The sequence below is a fragment of the Drosophila subpulchrella genome, chromosome X (assembly GCF_014743375.2).
Source record: "Drosophila subpulchrella strain 33 F10 #4 breed RU33 chromosome X, RU_Dsub_v1.1 Primary Assembly, whole genome shotgun sequence".
Taxonomy (NCBI): domain Eukaryota; kingdom Metazoa; phylum Arthropoda; class Insecta; order Diptera; family Drosophilidae; genus Drosophila; species Drosophila subpulchrella.
The window spans coordinates 21,433,529-21,449,582 of NC_050613.1; the positions used below are offsets into that span (position 1 = coordinate 21,433,529).

The window sequence follows — 16,054 nt, forward strand, 5'->3', positions numbered from 1 at the left end:
GGTACCAATTTTTGGCCACCACTTCCTTCCCAGCGGGAGTGGCACAATGAATCCAAGGAGCAGAGTTTGTGTGGTCCTGCAGCAAGGACTTCGAGGAGCAGCAGGATATGCGGGGTTGCCCAGGATCTGGACAACAATGCACGGCAATGAATTGCATAAAGAGCCGGCGACGACGATGAACAACTCAATTAACTGACCCGGCCAGAAACTGAAAATGCATAAGTAGGCAGTGCTGGTGACCCAAGGAAGTCCGCTGTCGGGGTTTCCGGCCAGCAGAACAAAATATATATAAGTATTTATATACGTACGAGAAGTACAAAAAAATAATTGAATTGTCAGCGAGGGAGAGCATAATGATGAGTCTGAGCCTGAATGGTGAGCCCTCGAACTTGGACTTGGAATTGGAACTTAATTGTGCAGATCCTTTCGACGGATGTCCGGCCCAGAGGTCAGTAACCAGACTTATATTATATATGACCAGTCCAAAACCAGTTCAAAGTCAACTGAACAAGGAAGAGAAAAACATAATACCTTCAAATTTATAGTTCATAGATCATCGATCGCCTTTGACACGCGTTGCCATTTTCCCTGGAAAATCCTCAGAGGGTAAACCGAAACAAAAACACTCGATTCTTTATGCCCATTGTCCGGTGAAATGTGCACAATGGGCCAAATACGTTTTCAATTAGTAATTTACGATTGTTCGGCGCAGGATCTCCATTGTCCTTCTGAGCGTGCTGCATATCAAATCCGTTTCGAATCGCTTTTTGGCCTAGATTTTTGCTTTGTTTTTTTCTTCATTTGGCAAAGTCAAAAGTAAGCCGAAATCTACGGGTGCAGTACTTTTTCAGGAATTTTTTTTAACTGTTCCATACATTTTAAGAACATAATGAGATGTCTTCAATCATTTTAAATAATTTCTCCCTAGGTCCTTACAAATTTTCTATAATAAGACTATATTTAATATATCTATCTTTTACATGAGTTATGTTTACAATCTAATTTAAGAACAATCTTTTTTTGTGGGGTTTTATTTAAATGAGTTACCTTAATTGCTACCATCTAATCTGGTTATTTTTTCACTTCTTTTCCTGTTCAGCCCAATCAACATGTACATTTAACTACCATTCGATCCTCGGCAGTTGGAAATCACTGAACCGAACTGAAAACTGCGTTTCTGCTCGTTTCGCACATAAAAATTAATACGCATTTTTAATCGCCGGCAGTCCGGTTTACTGCCCAACTCCTCAACTCTTCGGTTTATGTTAACTGATTTATGAAAGGGAGTTGCTGCCGGCAGTCGGTAGTTCATAAAAATTTGTCAATTTAATTGAACTTACAATTTTTAGAATTTTTGCGCTCCTTAATGGGCAGTTTGTTCATTGTCGTCATTGCTGCTGAACTTTAGAATTTTTATCATGATTGAAATGGGCATTGCAAGCGACATTTTACAATGGCACATTGAATAGCAAAAAAGTAAGTTCAAAATAAAAGGGAAAATCAACCTGAAGGGGCAATAAAAAAATGCTGACGATGGCTTCAGGTGATTAAAGGTGAGGTCATATTGTGGAAAATAACTCAATCTTAATTTTTATAAATTTAATGGAAACTATATATGTTTGACTAGAAAAGACAGAAAATCATTAACATTTATTATAATTTGTATTACGCTCTCTTTTTGATATATTTTGTGTTAAAAGTGTTTTAAGAGCCCATTAAAGAACATCTCCAAAATCAATTCCAGGCCCTGATCACTGATCAGATCGCACAGATTGCTGCCTTATCGATCTAAGGAATGTCGGCTCCTCATTTTCACAATACCTCCCCTTTTTTTTTATTACTTAATGGCAATGCCGCTCTGCAAATGCAATTCTGTCAGGGCATTTTATCTCAGTTTTCTGTTTTTTTTTTTTGCATTCATTTACGAGACTAAACGATCACTTAAACGGCAAATGCCCAATAATTTCCACTCACAATTATCCGCACATTGTTGCCATCACTCAGGCGGCTTTTCAATTTGGTCATCCATTAGCTTTTATTGATTTTCGTGCAACATTTTTCTAATTTGCAGCCCCAAAACGAATGCTAAATGGAGGGACAGCCAGCGCCAGTGGCGAAAACATCGCGGCTTTGAAAGGAGAGATCTCGAGCAACCTTGGTGGCAAATATCGACTGCTTGGGTGGTCCGACATCCACGGGAGCAGCCATCATCTTCCAAGTGAAGTGCTCCGAACGCTCGCCTCAAAAATCAACTCAATTCGCTGGCATGTAAAGCAAATGAGGCGCGTTTTATGCAAAAAGAAAACGAACCACAACGAAAACGAAGTGAAAAAAATAAGAAGAAAAACCAAAATGTAAAAATAAGAGCAAATAATGAAGGATCGAAATTCTGAATACCCTTAAATTAATAAAAATTAATACAGAAGTAGAGATTTTTAGGGATCTCAAGATGTTACTTTAACAGTTTTACAAGCTTAATCAAATCTTATACATTTCTAAAGTTATAAAATATACCAAGACTTTTCAATATTTCAACATTTTTCCATTTGAATAGGTTAGGGAATTTATTTTTAGAATTAAAAAGCATAAGCCTTGTAGTAAAATTGTAAGCAAAGTGTATCTTATATATTTTTGTATATATTTAAATACACCTTTTTTTATTTAAGCCCCTCTTTGGTATACCCCATCAGAGGGTATAAAACAGATTGAAAAACAAGTTGGCCATCGAGATCGCGACCATCAACTGAGCCCAGTGATGGCTATCGATCAACGCGCCGTTCTTTCCGAGAGTCTCTGTCTCCGATATTGGACTCCAAAACCTCTTGATTGCCATCGATGGAGCTGTGGAGCATAATCCCTCACCGATCTGGGGAGCCAGCCCCAAAAAAAATAACAGTTACAGAACCGCGCGCGCACTAATAACCAACAATTAGTAACTATCAGCACTGGAATTAACGGAGTTCGAGTCCCTGGATGCCTGGATTTTCGGGAACGACTTACAATGTGGGTCAGTTGCCAAAAACTGATACAATGTTATGTACACAGAAAGGAAAACAGCTTGAAATCCATTTGATATTTGCAACTAAAAGATAGTTACATATAATGTGCATGTAATATAAGGTGATATTTTCCTGTATACTATTCAGATTTACTATCATATGATGTTCAAAAGAATATGTTAAGTTCCAGAGTTGGTGACCATATCATAGAAAATTTCCTTTCTGTGTAGCAAGTGTATGGGAAAATGAAGAGAAGACTTTAATTACACCACTTTCTTTGGTGGAGGAATCTGTGTGTGTGGTGGGTCCTTAATCCTTGGTTCTTAATTAGTAGTCCTCGCCAGCGATACAGATCGCTCGAGCTGGGCGCGTGTCCCTTTTTTTTTCATTTTCCGTGGCTGCTGTAACAATTAGTAGCCACTTTTTCGTAACCCCCCAACTCTGTGGTCCTCAAGGGTTAAGTGTTGTCAACTGCTGCGGTAGGTGAAAGTCGTAAAATCCCGAGGACATTAGTTATGCTCGTAAAAGAATGCGTGTTAGTTAGCTGGTGGATCAACGAACATCAGCATCCTTTGGTAAAGAAAAACCCTGGATCAGTAGCTACTTTGGTAGCTAAGTAACATTAAAGTAAAACCCGATAGCATCACTTGAGCGAAAGTTATGTCTTGGTTAAGGGGTTCGGAAATTATCCTGCGGGTCTCCTTTTTTTTTTCTAGCCTGCGTGTGTCCTTTATCAGAGAAAACAAATTTCTCTAGATATGGTTAGGGCGTCTACTAATTGTTGCGATGACTCACAAGGAAGCGATCACCAAGGGGTGGATTCTTTTTCTTACTTTTCAAATTTTTAAAAATAATGCTGTAACCCCAGTCTTCAGTTTCATCAAGAAACGCTAATAAATAAGCCACAACAGGGCATGCAACTGCAATATCATTTCGGAACCATCTCCGCCTCCCAAAGGATCCCCAGAATCACCTAACCAACCATCCCGGAATCCAAACACAAGTCATTGGGCAAAGCAAATAAAATTATCTCATTACAAATTATGCCCCCAATGCAGGAGAGGATTGGAGGAGGAGGAGGAGGATACCGACTGCGAATGCGAGATTCGAGGATTCAGAATGCAGAATTCAGAACTCAGAGGAGCTCGAGAGCAGACGCTAAATAGATTATGTCAAATGATCGAAATCACATCATAAATTCACGTGGAGGATGAAGTGCAGCCGCGGGCGGCGGAATGAACGCATCCAAAATCAAATAAGCCAGGGCGGTGCAGTTGTGGGCGTGATCTTAACCCCCGAGAGCCCCTTGGTCCCCGACCCTCGACCCCCTCCCCTCCCTAGGAGCCCCTGTGAAACACTCTTTAACACGTTTTTAAATGGAATGACTGCGGCGAGCCTCCCAATTGCCCGGCATCGATTATTGTTTTGCATGTGGCCGAAACTGAAACCGATATGGGCTCCCCACCCGCCACTAAAACTCCCCCCCCCCCTCTTAACCCCATCTTGCCGACGGCGCTTTGAAGCTGCACCTTCGATCTCCTCGTAGTCCGAATCCCAAAACTGATAACGCACCACGGGAACAGAACCACCTCGAAAACTCCAAGGAGGTGCAGAAGTTTTAGCGAAAACAATAAAATATTGATCGGACTGCACAATAAATTCAATGCCTAAGTACAGAGGCACTCGGGGGTTAACAGGGGATCGGGATTGGGGAATGGGAATGGGGAATCGGGAATCGGGGGATCAGGAATCGAAGAATCGGGCATCGGGGAATCGGGGGACTCCCTCACACTTTGCGTGCAAAAATCGATCAGGCGAAATGAAATTGAAGTTAAAACGCAGCGCCCCGAGGTCCGAGGGCCATATAGCATGCCCAAGATATATATCTCCAACTCCCAGCCACAGAACCGAAAGTCTGCACCCACTCCAAAGATATTTCACTAAGCGAAATGTCTGGGAAATTGTGTTCTACAATTAAAAAGCCAATAAGCTAACATTATTAAGATTGGTATATGGTCTAGTTCTATAATAGTATAATTAGAGGGTTCAATATTACCTATAAAGAAGATAATTCCATAAATTCTTTTAATACATTTCAATTAATTAATTCAAAAAATCTAGAAAAGTATTTTCGGACTTAGAAAGCTTATAAACTCATAGCTGAGCTCCTTTTTTCCCAGTGTAACCCCAGTTCACAGCGGGCCAATGACTTCCACGAGCTTCTCCAGTCGGCATTTGCGTGTGAAACTCCTTTGAAATTCGATAGACCCGAAAAAAATCAAAGAATTATTCAGAGAAAAGACATTGTTCGGTTGACACAATTGGGCAAAGCGAATTCAATTTGCGAATGGTTCAGTGAATTTGTGATCGCCACCAAGTTGCAAGTAGCATAGTGTAAAAAATGCATTTGCTTTGGCACACAAACTCATCATCGGTTTTTCTTCTTTTACTTTTTTGGGTACGGTGTGTGGTGCCTTTCGCTTCGGGTGATAAATTTTCAATTTGTTTGACTTGAGCGCCCACGCAAGGAATCGGTCGGTATACACACAGCTCCGGCCGAAATAATAGTATTTTTCTATAATTTATACAACATTATTAAATGCAAGTGAAGCTTAGCTGAATATTGGAAAAATATTTAACAGTTAGTATCATTTATTTGATTAATATGATTTATTAAAATATAAAATATATTTTAAGGTCAATTTAAAATAATACAAAATTTGGAAAATATATTGTTTTACTTCTTATAAGTCTCCCTTTTTTATTTTTATGATATGATTTTCCATCAACTCAAATTGGCAGTGCTATTTTTTCTACCTCCACTGTTTATATATACATATAGAAACTGTATAGGATTGGTTGGTAGCGCAACTAATCCAAGTTGACACTGCCGCACGGGCGACAAAAGGGCTCATCATGGCCCATTGTGTGTAGTGCAACATTAGGTCATGGCTAATCAAGTGGCTGACACCCAGGGATACAGACACTATGCTCGTACACATATACTACCCGCCGAGGACCTCTGCTGTGTCCTGTGACCTTTGTCCTCTGCCTCCACTCTCTATGCATACATTAAAAACAATAACTCTTTGTTTTCCGCCTGGCTTTCTTCATTCATCGCCTGGTACGTCTTGGTGGGTCTAGTTTTTAGAGACATTACTTTCAATCCATAAATATTCCCACACCCTCAAGCGGAACCTGACATCTCCATTAGCAATGGGCAGCCAGGCTAATTAACATTTATCTAGCCAGGTTCCATAGCGAATTTGCCGGACAGGAAGTGATTTCCATTTGAATATGGAAAATGGTTACTTGTTTGATAGCTACCTTAAATAATATATTATAAACACATCAAATAACTGCCCAAAACGGTAAAGAAATCAATGGTAAAAAGCACAAAAAAATAATCCTAAGTTCACTCACTCAGTTTTCTTTCAAATTGAATGCAATTTTGAATAATTTATTGAACACACATTTAATAAATGACGTATGTACATTTGTCATAAATTCTTGATAGAGGGGGTCTAAAAAAACTCTCTCAGTATCCAAGGAAATCGAAGTTTGTATCGTCATTTCCACGAATTTTCAATAAAGGATTAGCATGAGGTGTCTTTTTAGTGATCAACGCACATTGAATCATAGTTTGATAACAATAAGATATGAAACTTAAGTCCAGTTATCGCAGTGAGTAGGCAGACTGGTGAAATATATCACTAGGCGATAGTATTAAAAGGGAAAGCTTGGGTTTTGTTCTTTACAGTCTTTAAAATCATTATAATAAAATTAAGTAAAATAACTCAGATAAGAATTCCATATTTAAGGGAAAGAATGCAGACATTTCTAAAATTCTTAAATTCGCGGGTATACAAACCTTTGCTTATCAAGCTGAGATTGCTAAAATACTTTGATTGATTGTGGTACTATCGCGGGAATCACACACGCGACACTAATATCGTTATCGGTAAGCTCCCCCCCTTTTTTTTGGGAACCTTCTTTATAAGAACGCCACCAGATAGTGAAAGCCCAGTTAGTCGTGTTTGCCATTCGATATTGTGAACATGGCGGGTTCTCAAATGAAAAAGTTGGTCTTTTTGGCGGGGATCCTGGTTCTGGTGGGCGTGGTCAGTTCCACCCTTCATCGTATACCCGTCCATAGATCACCGAAATTTACGCGCAGCCACAAAAATATTGTCGCCGAAAGGGATTTTATTCAGCAGAAATACAATCGCCAGTACACCGCCAATGGTCACCCCATGGAGCAACTATCCAACTTTGATAATTACCAGTATTACGGAAATATTAGTATTGGAACACCCGCTCAGTACTTCCTGGTACAATTCGATACCGGCTCGTCAAATCTTTGGGTTCCGGGAAGTTCATGTACGAGCACCGCGTGTGAGGATCATCAAGTCTACTACAAAAGTCAGTCGAGTACCTATGTGGCCAATGGAACGGCCTTTTCCATAACCTATGGAACTGGCAGTGTTTCTGGTTATCTATCCGTGGATTGTGTGAGCTTCGCCGGCCTGACTGTACAAAATCAAACATTTGCTGAGGTAACCACCGAGCAGGGAACCAACTTCGTGGATGCCTACTTCGATGGAATACTTGGCATGGGTTTTCCCATTCTGGCTGTGGATGGTGTTACGCCCACGTTCCAGAATATGGTAAACCAGGGCCTAATTCAGAGCCCTGTGTTTTCGTTTTTCCTGCGAGATAATGGCAGTGTTGTTAACTACGGAGGTGAACTCATTTTGGGCGGTTCGGATCCCTCGCTTTATAGCGGTGGCCTCACCTATGTGGATGTCATCCAGGCGGCCTATTGGAAATTCCAAACGGATTCCATCAAAATCGGCACTACCCTCATTAGTACCAACGATGCGGCAATTGCGGATACTGGAACTTCCTTGATTATAGCTCCCATAGCTGAATATACTGCGATTGCTGCATTATTCGGTGCCGATTCCGAGGGAACATTCCAGTGCACTAGCTTGGATTCATATCCGGATCTGGTAATCACCATTAATGGCGTTGAATTTAAGATCGCAGCAAAGTACTATGTCATCCAGGAAAACTATTTGTGCTCGCTGGCCATTCAATCCATTTCATCCCAGGACTTTTGGATTATGGGCGATGTGTTTTTGGGTCGTTTCTACACCGAATTCGATGTGGGCAATCAAAGACTGGGCTTTGCTCCGGTAAATTCTGCAATTTCCCTAAGGCAAACGGCTCTGTGGCAGGTCATCACTTTAATACTGACTTGTGGAATGTGGAAACTATGGCAATAATATGTTTATTAGTCATCAAAGCAATCCCTAAAAGTATTATTCTAAAATTAAAACGAAATAAGTGAGATTTTTAATATAGTTAACCTTTTTTTTGGGGGGTTTTCTTCCCTAGACCTAAGAGCAAAGCATTGTACAAGGAAAATTGAAATAAATCGATATTCAAAAAAATGTTGCCTTTATCTATAAACAATATCTTATAAGACGTGCATTTATCAAGAATTACAGATAAATGTTAAGGTCCATAATTAAGTTCACAAAAAGTACATACTTAACTTACATATCATATCTATGTACCTTGACCAACCTCATAAGTCATGTAGATATCATAATATCATGGTTATTTCGTTACCATTATCTATAGGCAAGGGATTACGTCGAACAGCGATCCGTAACATACCTAATTGAGTTGCAATTGGAGTTGTGGGAAGGGGTAAGAGTTTCGGCGAATGATTCTTTGGGTCTTCTCGAAGCAATGTTTTTTTTTTAACTCCTCGCTGAGATCAGTGATCGCAAATTGTGCGGACCTAATTGGCCTGTCGCGTGATTTATTGTGAAAAAAAGAAGATGCCGAGGGGCCGTAAAAACAACTCGATCCGAAATTGGAACTCAAACTCAAACTGAAGTGAAGTGAAGTGGAACTCAATGAGCGCATTATTTATGTGATGTTATTTTTTGTGCTTTAACCGGGGATTAGGACTCGCTTCTCCCACAAGAAACGCACCCGGTGGTCGATTCCCATCCAGATCAAGACCAGATGCACTGGGAAAACATGATGTTATGTTATATAACATTATCAATAGTTATGGATTCCTACTGTTCTCATTGAGTATATATATATGAACTCTTAAAAATAATGTTACCTTGCCTTTGGATCAGTTAAGTAATGATATTATGATAGATCAAACAATGTTTTAGTGGTTTTACAGTATTGTTTTGATTCTTACATTTATTTTGTAGAAAAGTTTTTTTTAAAACATAAATTACTTCCTATTATAGGTCTTAAATATTTTCTACAAGTGTATACCCCTTGGTCGTTCTCTAATGAGCGATATCGAGCTTAAAATTTATTGACCCGACAATTGCATCAACGGCCGATGCTCATCAAATACCAATAAAATATCATTTGTTGCAATTGCGTGTGGGGATCGGATCGGTTTCTTTGCCCCAGGACCAGACCACCGGCATTTGACCCCCAGAAGAACGGGCCAGAAGAATGGTGCTGAAGAGCGAAGAATCCGAGGCCCCAAGACGGGGCAATCTGTCTCATTAGCCGCAAAAGCTCCGCCTGATTTATGGCTCGATCGATCGTACGATCCTTGTTCTTTCGCTGTTGTTAGTCGGGCAGATAAATCACATTAAAATATTTCACCAGCCGAATCGGAATCCTGGGCCAAGTTGTTCGGCTGACAAATCTCTAAACGGAATCAGTTAACAACTTAACTTAACTAATGATAATCAATACGCATTTAAACAGCAAACAGGGTTCGCATATCGTATATCGATAAGACGGCAAAAAAAAAGGAGAGGATCGAAGAAAAAATCTTTGATAACGGCTTTGTCGCTTCGCACATCTGCAAAATTGTTTAAAAGTCCATTAAAAAATGTTAGTACATCCATCCGGGTGTATATGTTGTTAATGATTTAATGGTTTTATAATGTAAAACAATTGCCTTCAATTTGTAAAATTAGTTTTCAAATTTAAGAAGTATATAACTATAAGTATAGTATTAGGTATAAAAAATTATAAAAAGTAGTTGAATAAATTTTAACTTTAGTCAACTAGTTAACTGTGTAATATTACCGGGGATCGCAAGTCAATTAAAATCACTTAATATTTAGTGAAATAGAAAAAATTAAGTAATGTGAGTTCAGTTCAAATGTTTTTTGCAAGTTACCTAACATTTTTCCCCCGTGAGTGTGTTTAATTTCGGAACCAAAAATGCAAATGAAATGAAGGTATGTATGCATGTAAATAAAATGCAAATAAGATTTGCAACTATTTTACAAAGAGACTGAATGTCTCCGTCTGCCTTTAATACATTTATCCGAAAATCGTTTATATAATATACTATTGAATAAATATACTGGTGCTTAATCAATTTGTAAGCATTCTAAATTTAATCTGGACGGTGGAAACATATGGAGATATGGCTTTATTATTTAACAGGAATTTATCATTAATTGTTAAGCCTCATGTGGTTCCCAAGAAATGCAGTTGTTCCACTTTTTAATTACGTGAGCCAGCGAAAGTGTGCCTTAAAATCCACTCAGAATCTATCAATTTCAATTTAGATAAGCTACTGATTGATTTCGAAGGGAGAATAGAAAGCCCCACCTGAGATATCGATTGTTTTAATCCCCAATTGCAATTATGAAATTGTTTATTATGACCTGGAAAAAGTGTGGCCCTTGTAAAGTGAGAGATAAATCAAGGGGATAACGGCGATAAAGTGCATTTTTTTGGTGCCGATTCGGCAGCATCTTCGTTTCGCTTCTTATACAGTGAAAAAAAGATTATCAAAGATAAATGCTAAATGTGGTTCAGGAAATTCTAAAAATTGATATCTAAAAATCTTTTTTGACCTTTTGAAAATGGTTATATTATACATTGAATGGTTTAAATACCATACCAGTAAGAAACTCGATCTCCGAAACACCAGCATCAAAAATAAACAAATTTAAAATCGTTCCCTTTTATATATGTTCAATCCAAAATGTAGAAATGTAGAAAACCACTTTAAGATCAAATAGTTGTATTTAAGGAGATATATACAAGTCAAGACAAAATCGGTCCTAGGATTATTCTGCCCTTCCATATAAGTACATACCCATAGTGTATTTTCTCTCAGTGCGATTCGATTCGATGCGATTCGAAATCGTGGAGTTACGTGAGGGGGGTACGTATATGGGGAATCATCTGGGGACCTGGGTAGTGGAGCACATCGATAAGGATAACTAGTTTCGCGGCCTGCTGCCCGGCCTGCTGACCTAAGTGATTACAGTTTATGAGTTATTGTAAAGCAGCGGACACATGGCACTACCATCAGATATTATTTACTTTAATCTGCTGCATCGGCCAGAGCTTAATTACAAAAAAAAAAGGGGGAAAACTTGCCGCGCTGCCCTGTCACGCATGCGGCACACTTTTGCGCCCCGAAAACTGTGTAATTTGTAGCAATTTTGCTTGAAAGCCAACTGCAACTGCCTAAAAGTTGAGCGAATATCTGCGAGTATTGTATACATACGTATATGATAACAACCAGCGAGGAAACTGGGTCAAAGTTTTATAGTCAGCTTTTTTGAATCGGCCAAGAGATTGCCATAAATGAAAATGATGCCGATCCCTGGGATCGCCTGCTCCCAGTTTTAAGTTCGGTCTCTCTGGTGTGGTGGCACAATAAAAATTTAGTTTAATGAAAGTGTTTTCGGTTGCAGCGATATTTTGATGGCTTGATTGCCTCCGCCGGATTATGATATAGTGCAGGGGGGCATAGCTGCACAGGAAGAAAAATGAAAGTGGATGGGAATCTAAAAGTCCTTTGTTAAATTTCCTCGAAAAACTGGAATAGATCTTTGAGAAATAGACTCTTATTCAAATAACTTATATAAAGTAAGTTTGAGGGTTATTTATCTTTCGTGTTTTATTGGTGGTATAACTTATTCATTGGTTGTTCTATTATTAACAAAATATATTTCCCAATATACTAAACCAGAAGAGCTGAAGGCCTATAGCTGCTATAGCTCATGATCTCTGTTAGCATTTAGTTTATAATTACTTGTTAGCATTATATAAATAAATAAATAAATAAATAAATTTCCCAATATTATATTATCACAATTTATGGACTTTTGGTTGTATAGATCAGAATTTGCCACTCATCTTTTCCTCCGTGTAAGGATATTACGAGATAAGCTGCCTCGAAGCGCACTGAAAGTGCATCCAAGCAACGATTTAGTTGAGCAAAATTTCGACCGACTTTACCTTGGCATTTATGGCATAATTTTGTCTCATCAGTAGAGACAAAACCGAGATATATATATATAACAACTATGCAGCATCGGGGCAATGGCAATCATCATCAACAGTAGCCGGCCGAAGGACAACAGGATGTAGATTAAATGGAAAGTTAATCAATTGAAAGCGTTTATCCAGCTGTATCCAAAGCCCCATCCGATGGGCAGCCACACGCCCACTTAATCGCTCCTCGTTAACTGCAATCCGCAACTGGGCATCTCGATGGCCTGTCCCATCCCCTTTGGTCAAGTGACTTAATTAGCATGCCAAAATGCATCCTAAAGAGGCTCCCTCCGCTATCGAATCAATCAAAAATGCAAAAACCAAAAAACCGTAAACCCAAATCGATGATCTGCTCCTGCTCCAAACGATGTTGCCACAATGTACTGCCCAAAAACTTTCTTTCCACTTGGATGATGGGAAAGTTTGCAGCAATCATTTGCTGAAAGAGCAGTAGGAATAACTCTGGAGCAACTGGTGATGGATATGAAGGTGGCACCCGGCATTATGAGCGAGCTAATTGAAATATTCTTAATCAGATTCCCCCAGCGTACGCGATCTGATGATGAGGCCCCGCGATGCATTTAATCCGCAATTACCAGCCGAACGAGCGAGCGAACGAAGAAGCCATTGGCCACGGTTCAATTTAGCGTTAACTAAAAATAAATCCCAATCCCCAAGATCTTCGGCAAGTGTGCGCCTCGTTAAGAGGGCCCTATACCAGTTTCAGTTTCAGTTTCCCAGCGAGTCCTTAGCGCTTAACAAGGTGGGCGAGGCTGGAGGCCCAGGCCCCAAACCCCAAAGAAAGTTCATTTTCATTTCTTTAGCCACAGAGAGAGAAAAGCCTCCTTGATACCAAGGTGTGGTGTTGTTATTTTGGATCAAGTAACAAAATATAACATATTTGATACCATTAAAATGATATCATATCTTTTTCTTAGGCAGATACACTGATATTAAAAAGATATATCAGAAATTATAAGCATAATATAATAATATAATCGAATGAACAGACATTAAAAAGTAAATTTTCCTATATATAGGGCTATATTATAGGTACTTTAGATTATTCAATGTGATTCTGACATTTTTTTTCTGTGTACGAGTATATGATATATTTGCCAGTATTTTGTACCTTGATCAGGGTATACAATAGATTGTATAGAGTTGTATAATCTATCTCGTTGATCATAATTACCAATCAAAATCTTAAGTATTTGATATACGAATACTAATCTGACAAGGCCCAAATTTCTCTCAGTGCAGCCAGCCAAGTACTTGATTTTTTTTCGATTTTTTCGGGGTATACGCGCCAAGTCGTTGAGATTAAAGAGCTGCCGTTTAGTGGCTACTTAGGCGGCGATAAAAAGCGACGTGAAATTGCATTAAACGGCATGCCCCCAATGGTGAAATGAAGCGGCATCAGGATTTGGGGCAAGCTTAACAAGCTTGTAAGTTGAAATGGCTTTTTAAAAAGCTGCCGCGCAGTGTGCGCAGTGGCCAAATGCAAAGCCCACATTAACAGCCATCATCCCGGGTTAATAATCCGCACAGCATCACAGCAATTACAAGTAGCTTTGAAGATTGGAAATTGTAGATCGATAGTCGCAGCAGCAGCAGCAGCAGCAGCAGCAGCATCAGGAGCAACAGATAAAAGGCTGAGGCTTCCCTGGCCGGCACAGTGGGTAATTTTTATTGACATCCCCCCAGAAGCAGAGCAGTGCAGAGCTCGGCCTAATGCTATTAAGCCTTCATGATCATCAACATTCTGGCAGCAGGTACATCACTCACTCTGACTGCAGATCGGACACGATGACGGCCAACCAGCCAGCAGCTCATCTGCTCTGAAACCCTGAAACCGTGAAACTCTGGAGCTGTGGACCATCGGATCATTGGACCATTGGACCATTGGACCACTGGACCACTGGACCTCTGGACCCCGTCATGCCAACAATCTGTCCAAAAGCGATAAAGTTATAATGGTGCAAATGTCGGACACAGTTTCTGAAATGGACCAGACAGCCTCTGAGCCATCATCATCATCATCATCTAAGTCGACGCGTCTTAGGCTTAAAGCAAGTTCAACATGGCCAAGAGCTGGGGGGACTGGCTTTATCGCGATGCGGTTTGAAAACTGTTTACAAACTGTCTGACAGAGTTTTGACTGCTGTTCGGCGGTTCGGTGGCTCACTGGCTTGGCTCCACGGTTGATGTCGCCGCTGTTGTTTTAGCCGCCGCACCACCACCACCATCAGAACCATCAGAACCACCACCACCACCACCACCACCGATCATCGTCCGTTGATGATGATAGACGGATCTTTCGGAGCCGAAACAGAGCCACAATGCCTTGATCTGGATGATGCACTCCAACTAGCTCCAGGCGACTTCATGCTGTGTGCTGTTTGCTATATGCCTGGGATACTATACTAAACTATACCGCATAGCAGATATAGCCATGTGGCAAGGGGCGGCACAGTGGGCGTGAAGGCGTCAAGCCGGCGCTCATTAAAATCCACAAGCCGAGGGGTCAGTTTCAGGTTCTCCAATCAAATAGGACATTAAATTTCATTGATTTTGGGGGAAGGATAAGTCAGAGATTTGAAATCAGAACTTGTCACTGATGATTAGTGAGATCGGTTAATACATTTAAATGGAATAGTTTTCAGATATAGTATTTGAGATATTATTGTCAGAACTCAACCCAAGCATCAACTATGGAAGCTCTACTGTACCGCCGAAAAAACGGTATGGATCATCATTTCAATTACGTTTGCCAGCTGCATTAGATAGCGGGGCGGCGTTATTATCCAAATACATAAATGCTGGAATCGAGGATCACTCAATTGGCGGAAGATTGGAAGACTGGAAGCGTTGGACTCCGCACACCTTCTCGGAAGACTGGAGACCCACCTACCCGATGGCCCGGGGCCAGAATCAATCTGTCTCACCTGGAGACTCCGGAGCAATTGTCTGTAGCCCCAAGGAGCTGGCGGCTATTTGCACTATGGAGATTCGGGATGCCATCATAATTTAGGTGCGGGCGAGTCATATATCAAGATACAGAGCGGAGACTCTCTGTGATATATGGCCGGGTCCTAATGATAATGACGTGTCGAGGAGCCCAAAGTCGGTCTAGAATCTCTCGGATAAGTTTGCTGTCAAAAAATAAAGAATTGGAGTGTGCCAGTCCAGCAAAGTGAAGTGAGCCGAAGTTGTGCTGTTGTTTATGCTTATCGCGGGTGCCATGTGCCATGTGGCATGTGGAATTATTGATTTAAATTTGCCGTTTCGTCTTCAACGTAATATCGTATATTGATCGACGCGCGTTTGACACACTCGGCAAATGTTGACACGCCGCGAGTGGGACTCTCCTTGTGTTGACACACCAGTCGACACAGTTATGCAAGTTCATAACACCCACGCAGTCACTTAACCGATTCCCGATACCCATACCATACCGTTCCCGAATCCACAATCCACTTATTTACATATTAAAAGAGACGGCGGTGTGCAAACAGTTCCGCCGAAGTAACCGGCGCACGCGGGTCACGGCGATATCAGTGGACCTCCATTAAAGGTACTCCCACTCCCGGGCCCGCGACTCGAAAACGGAATCATAAAATCGTAAACCCAACCTCGCGCCAAATCTTCCTCAAACACTCTATCTATCTTGTCTTCTTGTTCAAGTGAATTTCAATTTCAGTTTCAGAATTTGAGTAAACCGATAGCCAGAAAGCGTGGGTGTGATT

The 16,054-nt window shown here is 40.4% G+C and overlaps 1 protein-coding gene across 1 annotated transcript; it reads left to right on the forward strand.

Moving 5' to 3' along the window:
* The first annotated feature begins 7,047 nt into the window (after positions 1 to 7,047).
* LOC119556788 (lysosomal aspartic protease) lies at positions 7,048 to 8,419 on the forward strand. Its single transcript, XM_037869224.1, has one exon. It carries the CDS (start codon positions 7,058 to 7,060, stop codon positions 8,285 to 8,287), a length of 1,230 nt encoding a protein of 409 aa, XP_037725152.1. The 5' UTR covers positions 7,048 to 7,057; the 3' UTR covers positions 8,288 to 8,419.
* Positions 8,420 to 16,054: the final 7,635 nt, after the last annotated feature.